Here is a 23,391-nt window from a genome sequence, read left to right as displayed (position 1 = left end):
CTCATTTAGCCATTTTGGCCAGCATTCTCTTTAACTATGTTAGTTCTTCCCCATCTATGCAGATCATCTTAGGGCAAAGCATTTTGATTAAAGACAGGCCAGAATTTGGCTTCTCTGTGTGTGTGCTGTATGACCTTAGACTTAGTAGTAGATTTCATAGCTATCATTCATTGCTGGCCATCTCATACCTATGAATTTGAGTTTCTATTTTAGAAGGCAAAATTCACTCATTCTTATGGTAATACTAATAGAGGATATTACCCTTTTCACCAGCTATAACTTTCTGGCCCCAATCTATCTTAGCATTATCTGCCCACAGTGATCCAACCCACTTTCTTCTCTCTGTACACATCAATCCTATACTCTGAATTCAATGTTTCTCAATCAGAGGACGCTCTTTCATGTGCTGAAAGGCCACTGTTCCTCTTCACATACTCTTTTCTCCTCCTAGAATGTCTTCCCCTTGCTTCTCCAGCTGGCCGACTCCTTTGCAAAGCCCAGTTCAGACATCATTTCCTCCAGGAGCCTTTCTCATGTCTCCCAGGCTCTCTCTGTGGTTAAGTTTTCTGAGGCACAGATATCACTGGATTGCAACAGCATGTTGATATGTAAATCTTGTATCGACCAGACACTCAGGGCCGGGGGGCCAGGTGGTATTTATCTGTGGATTCCTAGCACCTGGCGCAGGCCTGGCATAATGAAGATACTCAATACAGTTGCTGAATGAAAGATAAATGAAGCAAAGCCGCATAAAAGGCTTTTTGGTTCAGACTAGGGTTTTCAAGCTGACGCTAAGACACTATCTTCTAGTATAATTTTCTTATTTCAGGTTCAGGAATCACACTAGGAAAATAAAAGCTGGATTCTGGGGCATAGTGTGGCAAAAGTTTCTCTAACATCAAATATATTTCTACCTGAATCAGTGAGAGCTGGTCAGATCTACCCTCCGGAGATGACAGGTTGACTGTTGAACCGTAAGCTCCAAGTTCAGTGGGATAAACAACAGGAATGCCCACTTTCAAAAACACGGCAACAAATCAACGTTGTTTTAAAATCCTCAATCCTTCAAAATCAAATTCTTCCAGGTGAATTTCCATTCACCCATGACAATTCTTTTCAAGTCTCACTGAGAAACTTCCTCATTTTTCTGTGAAGAAGCCAGTACTTTTGTCTCCACAGAAATTTGTCAATCGCACTGATGTCTGTTAAACACTTGGACTCGAAGCTCCTGGAAAACAGCGCTGTGCTGCTCCCCACTCCGTATCCGGAGCTCATCACATCTCAGTTGTTCCACTGCTGACTGAGTGAATGCCTAAACAAACGCCTCTGCCTCAAGGAAAAGGATCCTTTTTTTTTTTTTCCTTTTTCCTTTTTCGATTTTTCAGGGCCTTGGCCAGTGCCTGGCATATCTGATGTCCAGTGAATAAGAAGTCGGGTCAGTTACCAATATTTTGCTATTAACAAAGTGTCTCCCTTATGGACACGGATGTCTTCAGTTTGTCTTACTCACCGTTTAAGCTAACCTAGGGTCCTGTGGCACAAAATGTCAGAACCCACTTGCCAGCTGGAAAAACTGTCCGAAGAACCAGCAACGCACCTTGGTGGAGGCCCGCTACTGTGCACCAATAAATCTCCTAAGGACTCATTTTGGTGAACTCTTCTTTCAGGCTGCAGGTCTCCCCTTTCCTAACCAGAAGTCCCAGAGGTAGGGAGGGGCAGGCCTCTGGAGTATTGGGGGAGGGGGTGTGGGTGTGGGGTTGAGGAAGCAAATTCTTAGGACTGTGGGTTTCCTTTCTGCCTTTTGATGATTTTTTGCCTGGTGAACCAGGCCTATGAACACTATTAATATTACAAGACAAAACAATTTTCACTTGTATGCAAATGAAAGAGCCAGGCTGGTAGAGACACTGCCTCTATCAGGCCTTAAGGAAGCCTGAAAGAGCTGGGAACAACTGGGCCACTGAATCCCCGAAAGTAGCCTCCATTCGTGAATCTTATCTATGCATTTCTAGCCGTGTGCCCAAATTATCCATCCATCCTCTGTCCATCCATCATCTATCTATCCATCCAATTTTCTGTTAGTGCTGTGGCAATTTAAAAAAAAAAAAGGCTGGAAAACGTCGTTTATACAATTTCCTTTATCAGTCGCCTGTAAGGGGAAAGGAGTCTGGAAGAGAAAGGCCAAATTCACCCACACGTGTCAGATTCTCAGAAGAGACAATCATCTTCACACCTGTTTTGAGACATTGGTAACTTGTTTCTTCTCTCACTTGTTCTTGGCTAGTCAGGCTTGAAGTTTATCAATTTTACTAATCTTTTTCAAGAAACAAGTTTTGGTTTTGTTGATTTTGTCTACTGTTTTCCCTTTTAAAATGTTCAGTGATTTGTATTCTAATATTTATTTTTTTTTCCTTTTTTTTTTGCCTGCATTAGGCTTAAATTGCTCCTCTTTTTCTAGTTTCCTAAGGCAGAAACTTTATTTATTTTAGATTTTTTTCTTCTTTTCAAATATATACACTTGATGCTATAAATTTCCCTCTCAGCATTGCTTTTGCCCCATTACGTACATTTTGATAAGTTATATTTTTAATCTAATCAGTTTAAAGCATTTTGTAATTTTTCTTGAGGCTTCTTTTTGATCTATGGGTTATTTAGAAGTGCGTTCTTAAATTTCTAAATATTTGAAAGGATTTTGTAGCTATCTTTCTGTTAATGATTTCTGGTTTAATTAAATTCCACTGTGAATCTGAGAACATACTTTGCATGATTTCTATTCTTTTAAATGTATTAAGATGTATTTTATGGCCCAGAATTGGTCTATATTGGTGAACATTTCCTGTGTGCTTAACAAGTATGTGTACTCTGCTGTTTTGGGTAGATTTTTTTTATTAATGTTAATTAGATGAAGTGGATTGATGGTCATCAATATCTTTATTGATTTTCTGCCCCTTTGATCTGTCAGTTACTGACAGAGGGGTATTGAAGTCTCCAGTATAATAATGGTTTGTGAATTTCTCCTTTCAGTTTTATCAGTTTTCCCTCATATATTTTGATACCTTTGTGCACCCCATTACTTTAACCTATCTTAGTCTTTATATTTAAAGGGGGGGTTCTTGTTGAAAACATATAGTTGGGTCTTTTTTCTTATGCACTCTGTTAATCTCTGCCTTTTAATTGATATATTTAAGCCACTGAAATTTAAAATGATTATCGACATAATTTGAATAATATCTGCCATGTTTGCAACTCTTTCTGTTTGTTGCATTTGTTCTTTGTTTCTTTTTTTCTCTTTTCTTTTTTCTTTTTTTTTTTCGCTTTCCCTATTCTGAGTTCTCAAATCCTACCACTTGTCCCCTGTGACTTTGCTGCCGTTCCATTTAAGTTATCCCTATGCTACAATCATCCAACACATTGCTTCTATTATTGCTTTAAACAAAGGGTTATCTCTTAGATGGATTAATAAAAAAACATATTTTAATTTTATCTTCATTTATTGCTTTTCTGATGCTCTTCTGCTCTTTATGTAGAGGCAAGTTTCTGATGTACATAATTTCTCTTTCTGCTGAAGAACTTCTCTTAACGTTTCTGGAAGAGCAGATCTGCTGGCCATGAATTCCCTCACCTTTTATTTATCTTAAAAAGTCTTTATTTCTCCTTCACTTTTAAGGGATAATTTCACTAGATATAGAATTCTAGGTTGGTGTTTTTTTTTTTCTTTCAACACTAAATATTTCACTCTACTTTCTTATTGCTCGCATAATTTCTGATGAGAAATCCACTTGAATTTTCATGTGTTCTTCTGTAGATAAGGTGTTTTGCCCTCCTCTAGCTTCTTTCAAGATTTTCTCTTTGTCTTTGGTTTTCTGCAGGTGAAATATGCTCCGCCTCGGTGTGGTTTCCAGGGGGTATTTATCCTGCTAGGTGTCCTCTCAGCTTCTTGGACCTGTGGTTTGATAGCTGTCATCAATTATGGAAACTTCTTGGCCTGCTTCAATGTTTTTTCTGCTCTGGTCTCTTTTTTCTGGTATTCCAAATACATATATGTCATACGTTTTGAAATTGTTCCTTAGTTCTTTGATGTACTGTTTCTGTTTTCTTTTCTTTTCATATTTTTCCCTCTTTGCATTTCAGTTTAGGAGGTTTCTATTGGCTCATCTTCAAGTTCATGAATCCTTTCCTCAGCCATGTCAAGTGTACCAATGGGCCAATGAAAAGCATTCTTAACTTCTGTTACAGTGTTTTTAATTTATAATCTCTCCTTTTGATTCACTTCTTGAGTTTCCATTTCTCTGCTTACATTACCCCTATGTCCTTTCATGTTGTCTACTTTTCTCATTAGAGCCTACTTTTAATTATAGTTATTTTAAATTCTCTGTCTAATAGTGACAACATCTGTGTCATATGTTGTATTGGAGTCTGGTTCTGATAGTTGATTTGTTTCTTCAGGCTGTTTTTTCTTGCTGTTTGGCATACCTATAAGTTTTTGTTGAAATCCAGACACGTTGTACCAGGTAATCAAAAATACATACACCTTCAGAGTAATTATTTTAATCTGACACGAAATAGGGATATGTTTAATGTTTGAGGTAGCTGTAAATGCCAGAGGCTTCAAATTCCTCTAGAATCCCTATTTTGGTCTCTTCTACTGACTTTGGGCTTCCCGAAGTACTCCTCCTCAGAGACAGTTTGTATCTTACAAATCTTTCTGCTATAATTCACCATTATTATTTTGGAATATTGTTGGTGTGTTTGTAGGATATGGGTGAGGGATAGCATTCTATAATTTTCCAATGAAATCTCCATCTTTTATGGGTCCCGTATCTTGTGGCTGTCACTTTCTCAAATGTTTCTCCAGTGGCACAGTTTTTCCCCTTGCTCCCTCCCTTTTTCCCTGGATACAGAGTTTCCTATCAATTTCCCTGAGGCTCTGACTGCTATTGATTATGTTTCCCCTGCCCCCAACCCTACAATTGAGACAGGAAGGCTAAAATGGGATAAATTGGGAGAAATTCTCTTCCCCTAGCTGGAAAAAAAAAGATCTGGAGAACAGGACTTTGTTATGAGAAGGTTCTGGCATACGTTATGATTCTGGTTCCTTTCCCCTGACAGAGCCAATGGGGGTGGGGATTTTTCTCAGATCTTCACTGTGACAATCTGCGAAGATTACTGGAAGTAAAGCCCATGAAAGAATGCCCCCAAGACTGAAACCCCCAAGAGTTTTTCACTGTCAACACTAGCCCACACTCAGCCTAGAGCAATTTATCAGAATTACCATTTAAGTGATCCTACAGTTTATGGCTCCAGTGGATTCTGTTCCAGGTGAGCCGATCTGGATTCTTTGAATGTACCTGACTCCAGATTCCAGGGTGGTAGTTTGCCCTCCGTTTTCTGGCTAGTCCAAGGAAATTGTTGATTTTCACTTTACTCAGATTCTTTTCACCATAAGGATAGCAGTGACAACTCCCAAGCTCTTTCCATGTTAAGGTTGAAAGTGGAAGTCGCTCCACACCTGTTTTACATAATTCTCAGTGTCCCTACTCAGAGTAAGTGAGTCCTTGGCAGGTTGCTTTGCTGCCTAACTACACCCCTCTTGGACTTCTCTTGGTTATAGACTCTTGTTGTTGCCAATTTCCACACATCATTTCCTGCTCAGCTCCCAGTGTTATATAACCACGGGGACCTTAGCTGGAGTTGAGCAGAGCTCATGCTCCCCATTTGTGCTCTGCATATCAGATGGTGTTGAAGGAGGGCAGCCCCACAGGAGGCAAACCATGAAAGCTGGTGACTTGCTGCTAGTTAAGGACACTGATCGGAAATCTGATGAACTGTAGAATTCCTACTTCCCCACACATCACAGAGAAAGTAGAAATACTATGTAACAGACGACCCACAGACTCTTAGGCATGCCCTTATGTCATTGTGCTTCTAAATGCAGCACGTTATACGACAATGTTGTGACAGGCTTGATAAAGAAGGAATTCACATGGACTTGATGTGCCTTATATTTCTGTAACTCAGGAAGCTAAGATCTCGCTATCATAGCAGCCTCATTAGCTGTATCCGCTCCCCTTTGTCTTCCTAAACAACACATTCACAGAAAATGGATGGGGATGAGCAGAGAAAGCTCAAGACAACACTGTGACAATAGTGAGAGGGCAATTCCTAGGGTTGGAAAGAGACAGGAAGTAAGAGAATGGAAGAGATGGTGCGGATTTGACAAGTGATCAGTGAGAGAAAAATAAAGCTGAGAGACTTAAAAGGAATCAGGAAAGGAAAGAGATGTAAAAGGAATGAGTAAGAAATGTATAATCTCATACACACACACACACACACACACACACACACACACACACAGCATTGCTACTAAAGAAGGGCTGGGCTCACCACTGACTGCATTGTGTAGACAGAACTATTTGCAATAATTTGGAAATCATACCTTGTTTTGTTTAAGGGCACCTTTCTCTTTCATATGAGGGCAGTCCTTTCCCGTCACCACAGCTTTGATATCTGCCACTGGCACTGCAATTCAGAAAAGAAAATGAAAGTAACTACACCTTGTGAAAGCTTAGATGTCAATAAAGAAGCAGGATTAAGCATCAGGTCTGCTAGCACAGTTGCCATTCCCAGAAACTATGGCAAAAAAAGACAAGCAAAGAGGTAAAAAGAGGAAGAGAAGTCAAGCAATAAAGAATAGAAGTCTGAGGAATAGAAAAGAAAATATATTCTTATATTCTGGCAGAAAGCATCCTTGGGGAGAAACATCTATGTTTATAAGCAGCATTTGATTCACTAAAACAAATTAAAAAAAAAAAAAGAAAAAAACTCCCATCATAGCTGTGTGAAAGTGATGGTACCAGAAGCAGCAGTAGTAATAATAGTAATATTTGTACTAATACTGGTTTTATGGAAGATGTGTGCCAGGAATAATGCCAAGTGCTCTGCATATATCAGTATCCCTTACTAAAGTATCTACATCTATTTAGTTTCTGAGTTTTGGATAATGAGGGAAAGCAGCCCTATCGCAGAAAATGTATTTGAATCTAAACAGTCCTGAACTCTCACTGTCATTCTTGCTTACTACCATCTCATCAATTCCCACAACAATTCTGTGAGACAGGTTTTATTATCCCTAGTTTAGAGACAACAAAATAAAATTCAAATAAAGGAAACATTCTTTTCTGATAGGGAAATGGTAGCTGGTATTTATCTTGCAGTTAGATAAAATGGTCTCATTTAACATCTTACTCAGGACTTGGAGGGAGATAAAAGACATGGAAAAGTTTGTGCATTTAAAACTTTTTATTAAGATCATCTGAGAGAAAGCAGTAAGATGGTTCGGAACCTTAATAAGAAAAATGCAAAGTCAGCTGTCTCTCTCCAATTCCTAATCTTTTGTCCCAGAAGAGACTGTCTCACTTAGGATCTGCAGGCAGGAGCTTTATGTAATCAATTCTTTAATAATTAATCAATAATTCCTTAGTAATCGCTCCTTTAATGATGAAGAGGATGAGATTTCATAATTAAAGTTCACAAACTTTTACTGGGGAATTGGGTTGTGGAGATGATATTTAGATGGAGATAAAATTGTAAAATATATAGACTATCAAAACTATATAACAGAAAGGTCCCTTAAAAGCTAACATTTTCCAGGTACCCTAAAATTGCTAAGAACTTTGTCCACATCCGTTGACACTCCCACAGCTCTCTCTAACCCTAGAGAAGAGCGGGGCTGTGGTGAACTACTCCAGCAATCTGCATAAACTCCCGGGCTATCTGTCCCACCATGTCTGCTCTTTTCTCTTGCAGTTTTGATTCTGGATCCCTTTGGTAAACATTACTTACCCTCACTAATATCTGGCATTCCTCTCCTTCTGGGCATATGGAAGACTACATTTCCCAGCAGCCTTTGCAGTTACTAAGCCGTATGATTAGTTCTGGCCAATGAAACGTGAGAGGAAATGGCAAGTTTCATTAATTGGTTAAGGCAGTGAAAAGTCCACGCCCACCAGCCTCTTTTCTCCAGATGCAGAAAATGAATAGGCCACATGTTCCATCCAGAGGGCGTAGCTATGGGATGGCAAAGCAGCCACTGGCCTGTGTGCCTGAGTGACCCTGTGGAGCAGTCCTTTGATAGCCTATGTCAGTTATGTAATGTGAGGAGCAAGAAATAAACTCTTGTTGTCATTAGCTACTGAGATTTGGAGGTTCTTCGTTCCAGTAGCATAATGTAGCAATGCATCCTGTCCTAAGTGGCTAACCCTTTACCTTGAACTTCTTTCCTGTCTCTGCCTGGCTCCTGTGAATTGGCATTTTCCTGTACATGGTCCATGTGATTCCTGAACCTACCTTTGACTGCAACCACTGACTTCAGTTCTCGTATCTGTTTTCATAACCATGATCAGCCCCGTTCCTCTCGGTGGCCAAGCTGAATGCCTAATCACAACCTCACGATGGGGGCATCTGGGAAGTTGGGTTTACTTTTCAATGGAAAATCCACCATTGGAGTAAATTTTATGGAATTAACATGCCAATTCAAAAAACCTTCTCACGCTTCAGATGGAGTTTGAGTCACAAGTACCTCAGAAGTAGGAAGCCTTTTGTTCGTATAACATAGTCAATGAACTAGAGAGTGTCTCAATCTATAAATAGTAAGTTACCCTCCTCCCCCCGTTTTTGCTTTGAAAACTCATCATAAGGAACGGGACATGAGTAACACAAGTCTATTGTGCTGTATGTAGCCTTCAGAATCTCTAATGAGAAGGCTTCAGGGGAGAAAAGGCACTATTCCACCGTGTTTACAACAGCACAGATTTAATGCTTTTTCTTTTTTTATATGCATTGTCCTCTGTCAAGGAGACAAGCTACTATATACTACTCACAGGATTATAGCAAAAAGGAAAATACAAAATTCTAAAAATATAATGTGGCTTTTAAAGGTTGTTCTTTTCATAGTTTGCCTCTAGGTGCACTGCAAGATTAGGCATCGGAAGGGCCAGAATGCCATCCTGTCTGTTCCCAGCAGAATCAGGCTCACATCTCTTGAATCTGTACTCTAAGGAGGCAGCAAAGGGCTCTTGATTACTTCAAAGCCAGGCTAGTGTTTCCATTAGATCTTTCTGTGTGGGGCCAGCATAAAAAAGTGGGGCCCAGAGATATGGGAACAGGACGGTCACTACTGGCGCCCTACCCTCAACTCTAAATCCTTGGTGAATGGCCTCATTTCTTTCTATGCTTTTTTTTTTTTTCAGTTTGAGCTGGATTGAGACCATCTAATTCAACACTCCATTTAATAGATCGGAATAAATTATGGAATGTCACACAGCTACTGGGGGACAAAGCTGGGACGATTGTTCTTTCTTCCACTGCATGTTCATTGGTAGGTCAGGATGTCACCCTATGCTTGAAGGTGTCAGTACGCCAAATCTGGCTGAACACCGCCCCAGATGTGGTTATCCCTTCAGATATGTTCAGGAAACTCTTTGCTAACATCAAAGAGTAGAAGGAACTTTATCTGTGATTTAAAACAAAAATACCATTGAAAAAGTAGATATGGCCACCATGATGAAAACAGTTTTAGCTTACACCACTGAGAACTAAGTTGAGGTAGACATCACCCCAGAAAGTAGCTACTACGCTATGGGCACTTGCTGTGTATACAGCTCCATAGAAGCTCCTGTGGATGGAGAACCAGAAGAAGGACAGGCTGATGCTAGTTCAGTTCAGTGAAGAATCTGGTCTCTAACTTGGCAACACAGAGTGGTGGGACAAAATCACAGAGCTTGGGTTTGAATTCTAGACCCACCTACCGGCTCTACCACTTGGGCTTATGTTCTGGGAGACTAAGCTTCCTCACCTGCAACGTGGAACTGTAACATCATTTATCTCAGAAGGTTGCTCCAAGAATCACTTGTAATTTCTGATGCTGGAGCCAAGATCATTGTTGGCTTTGAATCCATGCAGGACAGAGCAATGGATAAAAATCTGGGCCAGGGAGTTGGTTACAGTCAGATCTTTGCTCTACTATTTACTAATCATGTGACCTTGAACAAGTTACTTATTTTCTGTACCTCCGTTTCCTTATCTGTAAAACAAGGGCAATGACATCTACCTCTTCAGGTTATGAAGAGGCTAATTTATGGAATGGTCTTAGCACAGTGACTGGCATATAGTAAGCACTCAATAAATGTCATCAGTGATTGTTCTCATTATCACTAACCAAAGATAATTCTCTCTGTAGATCGAGATCCCTGATTTATTCACCATTCATCAGTGACCCAAATTGCCTACTTTGCTTTCCTGTGTCAGCTCCTCTCTTGGACTGTGTAACAGGCTTCATTGCCTTGTGTGGGGGGGTGGGCCGTCTCTTCTCAGCCCCTTTGATGTGGGAGTGCAAAGGCCTGGCGTAGATTCTTTCAAAGGGAGGCACTGAGGGGCTCGGGCATGGCTGGAAAGCAATGGAGTCTAGTGGTTAGTGGGGGCAAGGAGAGCCTGACCTGGTGGGAGAGAGGTGGGGCAAAAGGGGTGTAAGGAGATATGGATTTTAAGGGCCCTATTTCCTGTCAAACAAAAGAAATATGAGAAGAGTGATTTCCTAAACCTTTGGGGACACGACAGCTAACGAAAGGCTCTCAATCTTCATTTGTACTCTGTATGAAGAGGATTCAATTACACTATTTGATTCATCAATACCTCAATATTCAGCACTGATTAAACTTAAGGGGCAGAAGACAATCTTCCCTTGGGTGTCAAGAGAGGGCAATCGAACATGGGAAGAGCAATGGCACTTGACATTAATTAACAGAACTACTCATTTTTCTGGTGGAACGAAGTCTGTGACTTCTAAAGGCTCCAAGAGAATGGGCTGTTTTGCTCTGGGCAGATATGTCATTGGAATTGAATGCAAACCAGGTAGCATTTAAGCAGCAAACTGAGTTTCCTAGGCCAGGGCCTTTTCAGCTCAGGCACCTAATAGCTTCATCTTACTTCATTACAGGAATATAAGCACTTTCCCCTGCACACAGGTGCATACAGATGTTATGTCACCAACACACACACATACACTGTCCCACATGTACACACCTGTACAGGTACGGATTCTTGGTTTATATTGCAATGGATACTGTTATGAAGCAGCTCTTTTAAAGTGTGAATGCCTGGATTGAAAGGCTGAAGAAGAAAGGGGTTGACACGACTTTTGGAACCACTGTCAGAGCGACTGCTGCAAATCCTTCCAAGAACCAGCACCCCTCGTGGCCCGACGACAGGCTGTCAGAGGTCTACGGCTCTGACCTTGTTCTTCAGCCACCAACCTGGCAAGCCGCTCTCCCTGGCCTTGGCACCACTGATTTCCAGCTATCCTCACCCTAGGTTCTTGGGGATGCAGGCCTCGGTAGAGCTGGGGACATGAGCTTGCAGGCCAGGCCAGGAAGTACTCCAGCATGAAGTTCAGGTGCTCGCCACACCTTGACCTTCTCTAGGAACAGGGCTACCAATGTCCTCAGCAGCAGGCCCAGCTAGAATGGGAGTGTCGCATATAAAACCTGCCATCACTGCCAATCAAATGCCTGTCTGTGGGCTGAGAAGTGGGTTATAGCTCTCTAAATGTGGAAATAAGTAAATAAAATGTCCCGCGAGTGGGAGAGCCCATACACTGGGTCACGTGGGGAAAGAATGCATCAAGCCAGTTGTTTTTTTTTTTTCCCCCTGCCTGGACCACTTTCCTTGTATCTTGGTCAGGTTAAGAATGAGACTCTGGGCGATTTCGTATCGAGTTTCTGGTTGCTTTGGTCAACAATAATTTCTGACTCTTCATTTTACCACCAGTGGTTCCAAATCGCTGTCTCTGGACAGTTCTAAGTTCATGAGAGAACTCTCACCAGTTAGAAAACAGAAGAAGATGAAAACACTGGTGGGTGTTTCTCACAAAGGAATTCAATTTAGTAGCAGGGACTGTTCTTTGCTCCGAGATTAGGTCTTTCTGACTATTTTGGGGGGATCTAGAGCGCCATTTTTTAAGTGAATGAATTGCAGTATTAATTTTTAGTTATATTTTATTTCTCTATAGCCTTCCTTACAAAAATTAAAAGTTGGCGACCTACTCTTAATTCGCTTTTGTTGTTTCTTTAAATTTGTACTTATTGGTGAAAGCTCAATTTGGAGAATTGCGATGAAGAGGACAGGGCCAGTTGTGGTCAGCAGCTCTCGCTTTGAGAGTGCATCAGAATCGCCTGGAGGGTCTGTGACAACAGAGATTGTTGGTTCCTACCCCCAGAGTTTCTGATTCAGCAGGTCTGGGAGTGGGGCCTGAGAATCTGCATTTCTAGTCACTTCCCAGGTGATGAGGTGGCTGCTGATTGCCTGGGGCCCATGTTCCGTGAAGCACTGGTCTAGCTTGTTCATGGCGGGATGGGTGTGCTTCCTGAGACCTACCGCGAGGGTCCTCAGGACAGGCAGAGGCCTGGCATGCCCCTGCTGCAGGGATGGGTAGACCCTGCCCCAGACTCTGCAGTGGTGGGTTTCAGATTTCTTTCTCTTCCCATTAACAATACCAATAATAAACCCTGGGGAGGCAGTGTTCCTATGAAAGGCAACAAGTTTGCTTTCTGAACTAAATGACATTCAAAGCCCAGACTGTCCCATTTTTAAGTTGGAGGAAGAAAGAATGTTCTAGGTTGTCTGCCTGCTAGGTCAGCACAGAGTCTGAATGCGCCAGGAGTTTTCCACTTGGGGTTTATTTTTGCCTTTGATGGCCATGAGCTTCAAGGAAGGCAGTCCAGATGTGACTTCCACGGGCCCGGGGCTGACACGAGGGAAGGTGCTAGGACCTGGGGGTGAGGATTCTATCTGGGAAACAGTTATATGACTCACAGCAGGGTCAGTGTGACTTTTAAAGGTTATTTAAAAGTCTCTTCATTTGTTTCCTCACTCTTTCATTTCTCTACATGGGGTATTCTCTGAGGCTATGTCCCTTTCATCTCATTTCTCTTCCAAACTAATTCATTGACCTTGTATATTTTTGTATTTCTATAATACTTTGCTTAATTTGTATATTGAATACCATCTAAAAAACCTGGAACCTGGTTTGGTGTTGGGTGAAAATAATTAAGCATATTACTGGTTCTTGAAAATATACATATTAAAACAGACATCATACAGAAATAGCAAACAAATACCATGTTTCCCCCAAAATAAGACCTAGCTGGACAATCAATTCTAATATGTCTTTTGGAGCAAAAATTAATATAAGATCCGGTATTATATTATATTATATTATATTATACACAGTCTTATATTATAGTAAAATAAGACCGAGTCTTGTATTAATTTTGCTCCAAAAGACGCTTATTGTCCAGCTAGATCTTATTTTGGGGGAAACACGGTTAGATAATATGTAGTCAGGGAATTCAGAAAACAAGAAAATGTAATTCATCATAAATGTTCTACGTGTCTGAGTTATGTCTTTGAAGTAAGTTAGCTATATTTGGATGTGTCATTAACTTTGCATTATAATCATGGGACACACTAAACAATAATGAAGAAAAGTAGGCGGGACCAAGCCCACAGTTCATGTGAAGTTATTTTGGGTCATCAGAAAAGCAATTGACAGAATCAGGTTTATGTTGTTTTTACTCCTTGAAATAGCACCTGGGTACATAATGCAAAAGTGGACTTGAGCACCCCAGGTTTACATCTTTCAGGAAAGACATGTGAGCATTCTTTTTATGCTCTTCCCTGTTCATCCCATACCCCAGATCCATTCAGGTCTGGTGCTTGATGAGAATGGCAAGGCCAGGACTTACAAGATGAGACATGTCCAAGGGTTTATTTAGGTGGAGAGTTTTTCTGCAGGATATTTAGTGACCACGAAACAAACAACCAACCCAAACTCAGGAGAGCTCGAGAGCCACTTACATTTGTCCTGCAAAGAATCATGGGGCACTTCTCCCTGAGGACTTTCTTCCAAGTCTCCGTAATGTAGGACCTTGTGGTTTGGTGAGAGCCGACAATACCAAAACTTGTCTGAGGAAAAAAACACAAATTCGCAATGTGAGTGATTTCCAAAAATATGGACATCCTTATTCCCTAATAGTATTGCCTGGAAGAGAAAACAGTTGATCTGATTTCAAGTCTTCAGAAAGGAATGGATTCTAGAACCTTGAGCAGTAAGTCCCCTTTTAATTCTGATAGTTAGCACCCATCCTGTTTAATGTACGTTTGAGAACCACTGGCAAAGGGAGCAAATCCTTCAAGTACAGTGATAACGGATTTTCTGAGGTGGTGGTTTCCAGAGGGTTATTTTATCAGTTTCTATAGCGACTATGGGAATTATTCCTTACGCACCTGGGCCTGACAAAAGCGGGGAGGGAGGTGTAGAAAAAACAGCTCTCTCGGAACTTTTCTACTGTTGAGATAATTGTATGGCACCTCTTAGTTGGCACACCAAACCTCCTGAGCCTAACACACACCAATTAATTAATGAATGAATTGTCAGGATTCTGTGATACACACAGATACACACCAGGGTTGGAATTCATGAGGAAATAATCTAAATAATTCAGGGATTTATTCAAAGAATGAGGACATTCACAATCATTTCCTCTCTAATTTCTCAAGTTTGGGTCTCTAAATAGGCATGATCAAGGGTGTTAGGATCATGGTTACAAATAACTCCCTCAGCTTGAACTGCTCTGCCTCCCCAAACATCATCAAATTTTCTGAATAAGTCTGTGAGGTAGGGAGAAGGAGGAAAAGAGGGCTTTTTATAGATAAGGGACTTAATATGACAGCAATCATTCTGCAGTTCTCAAGGCTGTATTTAGATGCTGCCTCCTCCAGGAAGCCTTCTTTGATTAGCTCAGCAAAATGGACTCTTCCTGTGGTCTTAGCTGTTCCAGCATCGTCTTTGATTACTGGGGCCCACATGTTAAGCACCTTAGTATTCCCTATCATCCATCACATACCCTTAGTAAGCAACTTGCCCTAATGGGTGCACTGTGAACAATTCCTGATAGAAGAAGAAGAGTCCAGGGTTCTCATCAGCACTGACAGTGTGGAGATGCCAGGGGTCTCTGGTGATAGCACTATGTTTATAATTGTACTGCCCCAATGCCTTGGCACAATGCCTGGCATCTAGAAGTTACACAGTTGCTGTTGGCTACATTGATAAATGAAGACCCAAGGGGACTTGGTCAAAATGCTGAAGGCACAAAACATCTATGACATGTGACATGTAACCCCTTTATGCAGTTATGCAGCTGACAGGTGTAGTGGCCTTAGTCAACTCACCTCATTACTGTGTCTACAAACACAAATTGTCTTAAAACCACTCGGACTCAAACAATTCTCCATAACAGTTCAAGAAAAGTGTTTTTCCATCTAAAATTGCGTTCACTGAAAAGCCATGTTTTAACTATGATTCTTTTAATAGAAAAGAAAGTTTTAAAAATGGAAGTAAAAGCCACACGATGAACAAAGAAAATGCCCAAGCTTCATGTATAAAAGCAAGACCCCTTTGTGATTCCAATCTTCCTCATCTCTAAATGGGGTTTGCAAATTCCCGAACGCTGTCAGAATATGCCCATCATACATTTAAAAGGATTTGAACTCTGGTAGGAAATTTTAAAGGTAAAATAAAGAGAGAAAAGAAAAAGTTATTTGACGGCTAGGAAAACATCTGGAATTGCTAAATTTTCAAAAGTATGTTATATATATCCAACACAGGTCAATTTTCTGGGAGAGCATTTCAAAGGGAGATCAAGTTCCTCCCTGAATAAGTCACAGCCATTTTGATTAGGCAAATGGGTAATGATCAGTTTTCCATACAGAGAACACATTTGGGAATTGGACTTGTAATTCCCCATACAGACTGCAAACTCCAAGGGAGCAGCCCCTGCCTGGGCCGTGAACGTCACTGCTGGTTTGGGGGCCTGGCATGGCAGACGGCAGAGATTTCTTCTGCCCGGAAGGACCTTTCACCTTGTCTTAATGGCCTGATGATCAGAAAGACAGCTGGAGAAATTTGCTATAAAGCTTTCCTTCCCCTGCGACCTCTGAGGTGGGATTTTTGGCTAAGTGAGCAGCTGAAGGATGACAGAAAGCGGGAAGGAAGTCAGTGAGCTGTGATGCTTGGACACCCTGGCCTTATTTTAAGTAAGGTCTTAGCCTGTTCTTTTAGGAAGTTCTCACTCTCAAGCTGGTGGAAGCTCTAGGGGTGAGTGGTGGTAACCAGAAGCCCCAGGGTCAATATGGCACAATAAAAGAAGATCAATCATTCTCAATATATTTAAGGAAGCCCTAAGAAATTTAAATGGTACAAATATAGCGTGGAGTACAATGCACAACTTATATTTATTTGTAAGACTTCAAAAATTTTTGCTGCATATTCTTTCAAGGTAGGTAAGTTTATTTATCCAATGAATATTTGCAGAGTGCCTACCAAGCACACAGCACTCTACTGGGGATAGCAAAAAACTGTTAGGATGAAAGGCAGACGTGAGAGACAAAGCCAAGAAGCTCAAGGAGAAGGAGATACCTCCGGTCCTGATGGCAATTACAAAAAAGATGGTGGAACCCGTTTCCCAGTTCTAAACAAGGACAGGGGCTACGGGGAAAGGCAGGGTTAGAGAATGTCTTTGGTGCAATATATTCTTATATTTGGAATTAGAGAACAGTGGCTATTTATTAGGTCCCAGGAGGCAAAACAACCATCTTTCTTGCAAAGTTGCCATCGCTGTTTGCTTAAAAGAAACACAAAATGCTACCTGGAGCCCCGCCATAACAATAGCTGGTACAGCTGAGAGAATTTCCTCCTGCCAGACGCTTACATTCTCCTGATTACTATGACACCACTCTTCTCTGGTCCTCCTCTTACCTCTGCCTAACTCTTATCCTACAGAAGGTCCCCTTTCTCTGTCTACTACTAAAATGATAGAGAGCCAAAATGTCTGTGCGTCACTGATGTAACTGATGCCTTCTGTGGCTCCCCACCAAAGAGGAAGCCTTGGATGGATGACTAAATATTGGAAAGTGGGCTGAAAAGGCTTGGGAAGATTGTTTTGACTCATGAGTATTAAATAGCAGATACTCAGCCTATACCTTCTACAGGATAGAGGCTGGAGTCCTTAGTTCTGGGAAGGTTTAAAGGCATCCTAGCTTGGTTATGTCCGTCTTGAAGGTAGAGCAGCTGTAAAGAAAAGCAGAGCTGCCAGCTCCACCCAGCACAATACACCGACTTGTGGGTGAGAGTTTCGGCGTCAGCCAACAGTGGCAGCTTGATTTGTAGTTTCTTTTATGGTAAGAAAAATGAGTATTTTCTTTTCAAAACCCAGCATGGTGTTACTAGTGCCTCAGTCCCTCTGGGCAATGAATGAGTGGATTGTGTCGCTAAAAGCAATTAGGAAGAAGCAGTGAGAACATTATCAAAGATTGTTTACCAGCATTTAAAGAGAAAACAGAAGTTAATATGGAGGTCTTTCAGTCAATTATGAATGTGAGTACATTAATAGCCGTCTTTTCATTCCCCAAACTCAAAAACTCAAAATATGGAGGCAATTTTGTCTCTCTCTCTCTCTCCCCTTCCCTCCCTCCGTCCCTCCGTCTTTCCCTCCCTCCCTTCCTCCTTCTCTCTCTCTCTCTCTCTCTCTCTCTCTCTCTCTCTCTCTCTCTCTCTGTATGTGTGAAGGATCATAGGGAAAAGATGGTTTCAAAACGCTCAAGCCTGGTAAGAAGGTCTCCAGGGCTGATTAAATCTATTCCCAATGCCACATAGATCATTATGGAGCTAATAACCACTGACATCTGTAATTCTCGCAGCAATGTTTAATAGAACTTTATGCAATGATGGAAATACTGTGTCTGTTTTAGCCAACATATGAAACTAAATCTTACATTGCATTTAATTTTAATGAATTTAAATAGCAGTAAATAGCTACAGTAAACAGTGTATTGTCTGTCTTCATCACGCAGGCTGGAGATAAGTTTTGGGGCTGGCCAGAAGGTGTAACAGAGCAGGCAGACAACTGAATAGAAGCTACCATTGTTGAGTGTGAAATGCTGGTCAGTTCAGTGAGGCCCAGGGCACAGCAAGAACCGAGTCCTGATCGACTCTGCCACGGACTCAGTGGGAGGACCCCTTCATCTTGGTACAAAGCCTATAGTTGGCAGCTGGATGCTGGCCCACGGGTGCCCGGAGAATCTTGTGTTTGGGAGGCAGTTGGCGTTTACTAAAGTAAATTCTTAGAGCATTTCTATGAGGACTTCAGATGGTTTGCAGGTTAGCCTAAAATATGGAAAATCTTCAGTGTGTTCAGAAGGTCTGCTTCTGCCTAGAGTTGCACTTTTCCAAGTCACAAAACACAAGGGACCCCAGCAACATTTTGAAAGGGAAATGTCATCTTTCAGGTGATGAGATACAAGATTTCTCTGGCGGTCCAGTAAAGGGAGAAAACAACTACAGGGACAGACAACAGAAAGGTCATTCTGCCTTTCAAATCTTCCTCAATGTCACTGGTCGCTCTTAAGAATGAGTCTCGTATTTTGATTCATAATTCTGCCTCCCTGGAGACTGGTTTCTCTTTTCCCAGCAGAAGATGACTCCAGAACCCTCAAATCCTTTGAAAGATGGTTTGGCCTGGCCAATGTTTTGGAGTCACATAGACCTGGGTGATGCACTTGGTCCTGACCCATCAACTATGGAGTCTTGGCCAAATTATAAAAACCTTAGGGATCTCTATTCTTCATTTGTTAAGTAATGCTAATAATCATATGAGGAAAACACACATAAAGTATCTATCATGCCCCATTCACAGAGCTGGCTCTCAAACATTAGCGTCTTCCTGCTCTTCCCATTGATGGTAACCCTTTGTGTCTACACTACTGGTCCCTCCACCTTTTGAGAACAATGATCATCTGTCATTTTGATGTATTGGAAAGTGCCTTTTTCAGGAAAATAAACTGCCTTTTCTTCCTTTGAAAATATGCATTTACTTATACCCGCCATTTTGTAAAAATGAATTATGATAAGGTTTATTTAAATATTAAAAGAAAATTTTGATCAAGGATAGAGGAAGAAACCCCTGATCCCCCAAAGGGTGACGTGGTTACTTTGCCTGAATATACCATTTGGCTGCGGATTTTCTGAGTGAGGTGAAACACCAAGGCAAGCTACATAGCCGTGGGCAGCAGTGTGGGAGCGTGACAATTCCACGGGGGACACATTTTGCCCACTATTGAGTTCCAGATTAAGTTTGTCATATTAGGCCTTAGGGAATGGATGCGCTCAACATTGGGCAATGTTTTCAATGAGAAGTAAAAGTTTCATGCTATCATTTCTGGAAATGACACTCCAATGCGTAGCCCTGGGCTCAGATCAGGACTACAAATACAAATATTTCCGAAAGACCCTAGTCTCTGAAATACAAGGAGAACAGGGGGCACTTCCTGAGTCTGCAGATTCTCATAAAGCAAAGAATGGCCCTAACGTGGACATCTTCTCGGGCTGCATCTTAACTCCCTCTTGCAGAAGCTTAGGGAAGACGGCAGCAAGAGCTCATTATGTACTGTGAATGAGCGCCTTACATGCCCCATGGGGGCTGCAGAATGGAGTGAAGTCCGTGTGTGACACCCACGGCCACTCTACTGCGTGTGTTGGAAAACCTATATTCCGAGGAACTCCAAGCAAAAACCAATGCGAAATGTCATCCATAAGTGACTAACAGTGTGCTGAGCACCCTACTAAGTGCTACAGATGCATGCCTTACAACTAACTACTTGATGTAGGAGCTGACATCACCTCCACTGACAGACGGAAACAAGCACAGAGAGGTCTAGCAGGCTGCCAGAGGCTCCCCAGCTAGCGGGTAGGGAGCCAGGGACGTGAACACAGCTCGATGTGTCTCACATAATTTACTGCCTCCCAGTTTTAATGTGGTCAGAATCCTGAGAAACACAGATGTGCAAGTGTCTGCATCCCACTATCCAACTAGCAGAGGTGCAGACGAGGCAGGTAAAATTATGGGCAAGGACCATCACCGCAGGGGCCCTCTAGGCAAATGTGGCCTAAAGGATGCTATGGAGGGTCCTCCACTTTCCAGTTGTGTGGGACAGGCAGCTCTTCCGCATTTCTTCCTATAACATTAATACGTAAATCCACTCTTCTGTGTCCGACTCACCGCTGGACAAGTTTAAAGGGCGTGTGGCCAGGGTTCCTTCATGGGTGGCTTAGTCTCTAATCTGCGATGGCACCTGATGTTCCCGTCTTAGATCTCCTGTGAAAGTGCACTTTTCTCAAAGGGATTACAGTGACCTTACGTCTACAGGGACAGACTACGTCCTCATTCATCTGGGTAAATCTAGATGAAATGTTTTGATGGGGTGATAGGAAACCAATTCCGGCACAGTCTGTTTTGAATCCCTATTTTTAAGCCCACAGAGCTAATCACCAGATTTTAAATCCATTTACTAAACACCCCAAAGCCTGCCTTTCTGCACTCGGAAGGATGATTTTATATTAAACACAGATGGTCATGCTCCCTAGGGAACTCACTAATAAATTTATAATCTGGAGGCTACTATTATTTTTATTCATTAGGTAATTCATTTTTAGAAAACTGGAAAGAACTGCAGATAAAGGATTCCCATTTCTTTAGCAAAAAAACCTAATTATTACATCTAGAAACAGTATTATTCTAGTAGAACCACCCCATTTCGGCCTAGAAAGGGAAGTCTCGTACGAAGTAGACCAGAAGGTTCAGTTGAGTTCTTTGAAGTAGGTTTCAAGGATTCCAGCTGGGCATCAGAGGCATTTGGTGGTGGTATGTGTGTTTGCTGCCTTCCCCCTTCCCCTCCACTTCTGTGTCTTTTGCCCAATGTCAAGTAAATAAAAAATTTATTAATCACCTTATAGGGGCAATGTATCCTCAATATTGATTTGTCCAAAGGTAATGAAAAGATCAGGGCATGCAATGGACTATCTGGCTAATTGAGCTAACGGATCATCTCGTCCTATTCTCCCCCTTAATAGGTGGGAAATTGTGGCCTGGAGAGGTCATGTGTCCTGCTTAAAGACACCCAGGTGGTTACTTACAGAGTTGAGAAGCCTAGAACCTAGTCTACTCACTCCCAGCTCATCACTCTTTTCCTAAGTGACCTTCCACAATAACAGACACAGCCTTCTGTTATCACCATCTAAGGGGGCCATTCACAATCACCTTTCTTCCTCTTAATTACTTTAGGAGACAGGCATCATTTTCCCCATTTCAGATGTGGAACTGCCCAAGGTCACACGGCTGGAGACGGGGAGAGGCAGGACTGCACCCACTTTATCTGTCTTCGCCACTGTACCCACACTGCCCTCTTGGAACAGCATTTACTCTGACAAAGGTGTCCATGGAATGCAGAGAGAAGGGGAGGGGGGTGAACTTGTCCTTCAGTGGCTGCTTGGGGACAGCGAGATCCCTCTTGCACTGCCCCTCCTAAGGTGAGGCCTTCCCAGTCCCACATGTAACTTAGCCCTTTATTATTCTGCCCGCTGTCCTCTCCGGAGGCCCAGATTGAAGTTCATTTTCATGGCTTCCCATCCTCCGGAACAACCTGCATTTTCATTCCTCAAGGACGTTCTGCCTTTGGAAATTCTATAATATGATTTTTAATGGTAACATTTGAAATACTTTGAATGCCCTCAGTATTCATCACAAAGCTGTTAAAGGACATGGCCTGGGGGTGGGCACAGCATCAACATGACATGATGTTTGTCATCAGTGGGTGAGCCCTGTGCGCAGGGATCCAACAGGTTTACCTGCCAGAGTTTCTCTGGGGCTACAACTGAGGTTCGCTCTTGGTACAGGTGCTAATGCTTAGGCTTGTTCTTGGTTGTTCCACAATATTTTCACCAACTCCCCGCACCCCCAAACCTATTTTCCCATTTTACTTTCTGATGTTTCTAGGACAGTATGATAGGAGTACATTGCCACTTCAATCAGCAGTATGGCGAGAGAGCCAGAAAGCAATCAAGGGACTTTACTTGCCTGGCTAAGACACAGCTGGAAGTACTTTCTCCATCTTCTGGAACCAGTCTAATGGCACCCATTTTGACTTGATATTTTGGGATTAGAATTTATAGAGACAATTCAGAAATTTGTCTTGCAAGATTATGAGAATGGATTCTATCCCACCTTGGTTCATTGGTACTTATATCTCCAAAGAAAACAGTACTGACCTGGAAGAAAATCAGCATGGGGGTTTGAGAATATGGGCGACCTATGTTGAAAGTCCCAAGATGAAATCCAACAGTGTGTGTCAAGCTCACCTGACAGCATAGTGAGTCACAAAAAGTGGCCATATTGATGCTGGAGAATCATTGCTCTTCTGTGACTTTGGGCAAGAGACCTAATACCTCAGTGCCTTTGTTTCCTTATCTGTAAACTGGGTGTAATCCCAGTAGCACCTTCATGGGGCCATTGTGAGGATGAAATGTGTCGTGTAAGTTAAATGACAGCCTCTCAATCCACGTTAGCTGTTGTTAAACCATTACTAGCAAACTCATGGCACAACACGGCCCAGAATGGCTCTTCAGTTCCATAGGCCTTCTGGTGTTTCTTTCTAGGTATGCACGGGGAATCACGATTAACCTGGACTGCTACTCCTGTCTCATGTACAGCACCGAGCGGCCTACGCTAAAACCAACACCCGTGTGATTGATTCTCCATGGAACAGGCTGCTGCTCACCCTAGGCAGGTGTAGAGTGGCCCCAAATACAATACCTTGCCTCCGCCGGCTGTTGAGTTTTCTAAAGCACGTCCCTTCCACAAGGCGGTTCAGACGTTGCTGCTTGATCAGCTCCAAGATTTCTGGCTGAATCTTCTCCTTTAGTTCCCTGTGAAAGGATAAACACATTTTCCACTGCAGGCCTTGAGAACAGTGCTTGGTTGACAGGGTATTGTGGGCAGATGGGGTAGGAAAGGGCAAGCTGCATCTTTTCATGACCCTCCCAATACCTCCCAAATTGGCGCTTTAGAGAATCGCTTATTAAGTGTCAGGGGATAGGCTTATCTGTTACAATAACACCGTAGAATCGCTGGCATTTACAGAATACCCACAAAAGCACTAGCTGCTACAGGGATGTTTTTCTAGACCAAAGTGTCCTGAGAGATTTCTTGTCTTGTTTTACAAAGCCACAGATATCAACTTAAGCAAAAATTTACTCAGCTCTGCTGTGACAACAAATTTCTGCTCACATTTCTCGCTCTTCAGCAGGAAAACTCTGAGATGACATTTGTGATCTCATCAAATGGGGATGCTGGTCAACTGCACAATTACTATTCCACTGCAAACACCGTACCCTGGGCAAACCACAGGACCATGTTTTGCTTTTGATCCTATCCCTTACAAATGGGC

At 42.1% G+C, this 23,391-nt stretch overlaps 1 protein-coding gene across 10 annotated transcripts in view; it reads right to left on the bottom strand.

Moving 5' to 3' along the window:
- Positions 1–23,391, bottom strand: part of ELMO1 (engulfment and cell motility 1) — a 478,109-nt gene that overhangs the window by 10,571 nt on the left and 444,147 nt on the right. For all 10 annotated transcript variants that reach the window (XM_081079148.1, XM_081079151.1, XM_081079150.1 and 7 more), the window contains 3 exons: positions 22,758–22,870; positions 13,912–14,019; positions 6,437–6,519 (listed from right to left, as the gene is read on the bottom strand). In XM_081079148.1, the coding sequence (XP_080935274.1) occupies positions 6,437–6,519; positions 13,912–14,019; positions 22,758–22,870 (304 nt within the window). The remainder of the gene's footprint in view (positions 1–6,436; positions 6,520–13,911; positions 14,020–22,757; positions 22,871–23,391) is intronic.

This window comes from Rhinolophus hipposideros (assembly GCF_964194185.1).
Source record: "Rhinolophus hipposideros genome assembly, chromosome: 18".
Lineage (NCBI taxonomy): Eukaryota > Metazoa > Chordata > Mammalia > Chiroptera > Rhinolophidae > Rhinolophus > Rhinolophus hipposideros.
The sequence above is the reverse complement of the archived record's forward strand: the minus strand, read 5'-3'. Positions and strand labels throughout refer to the sequence as shown.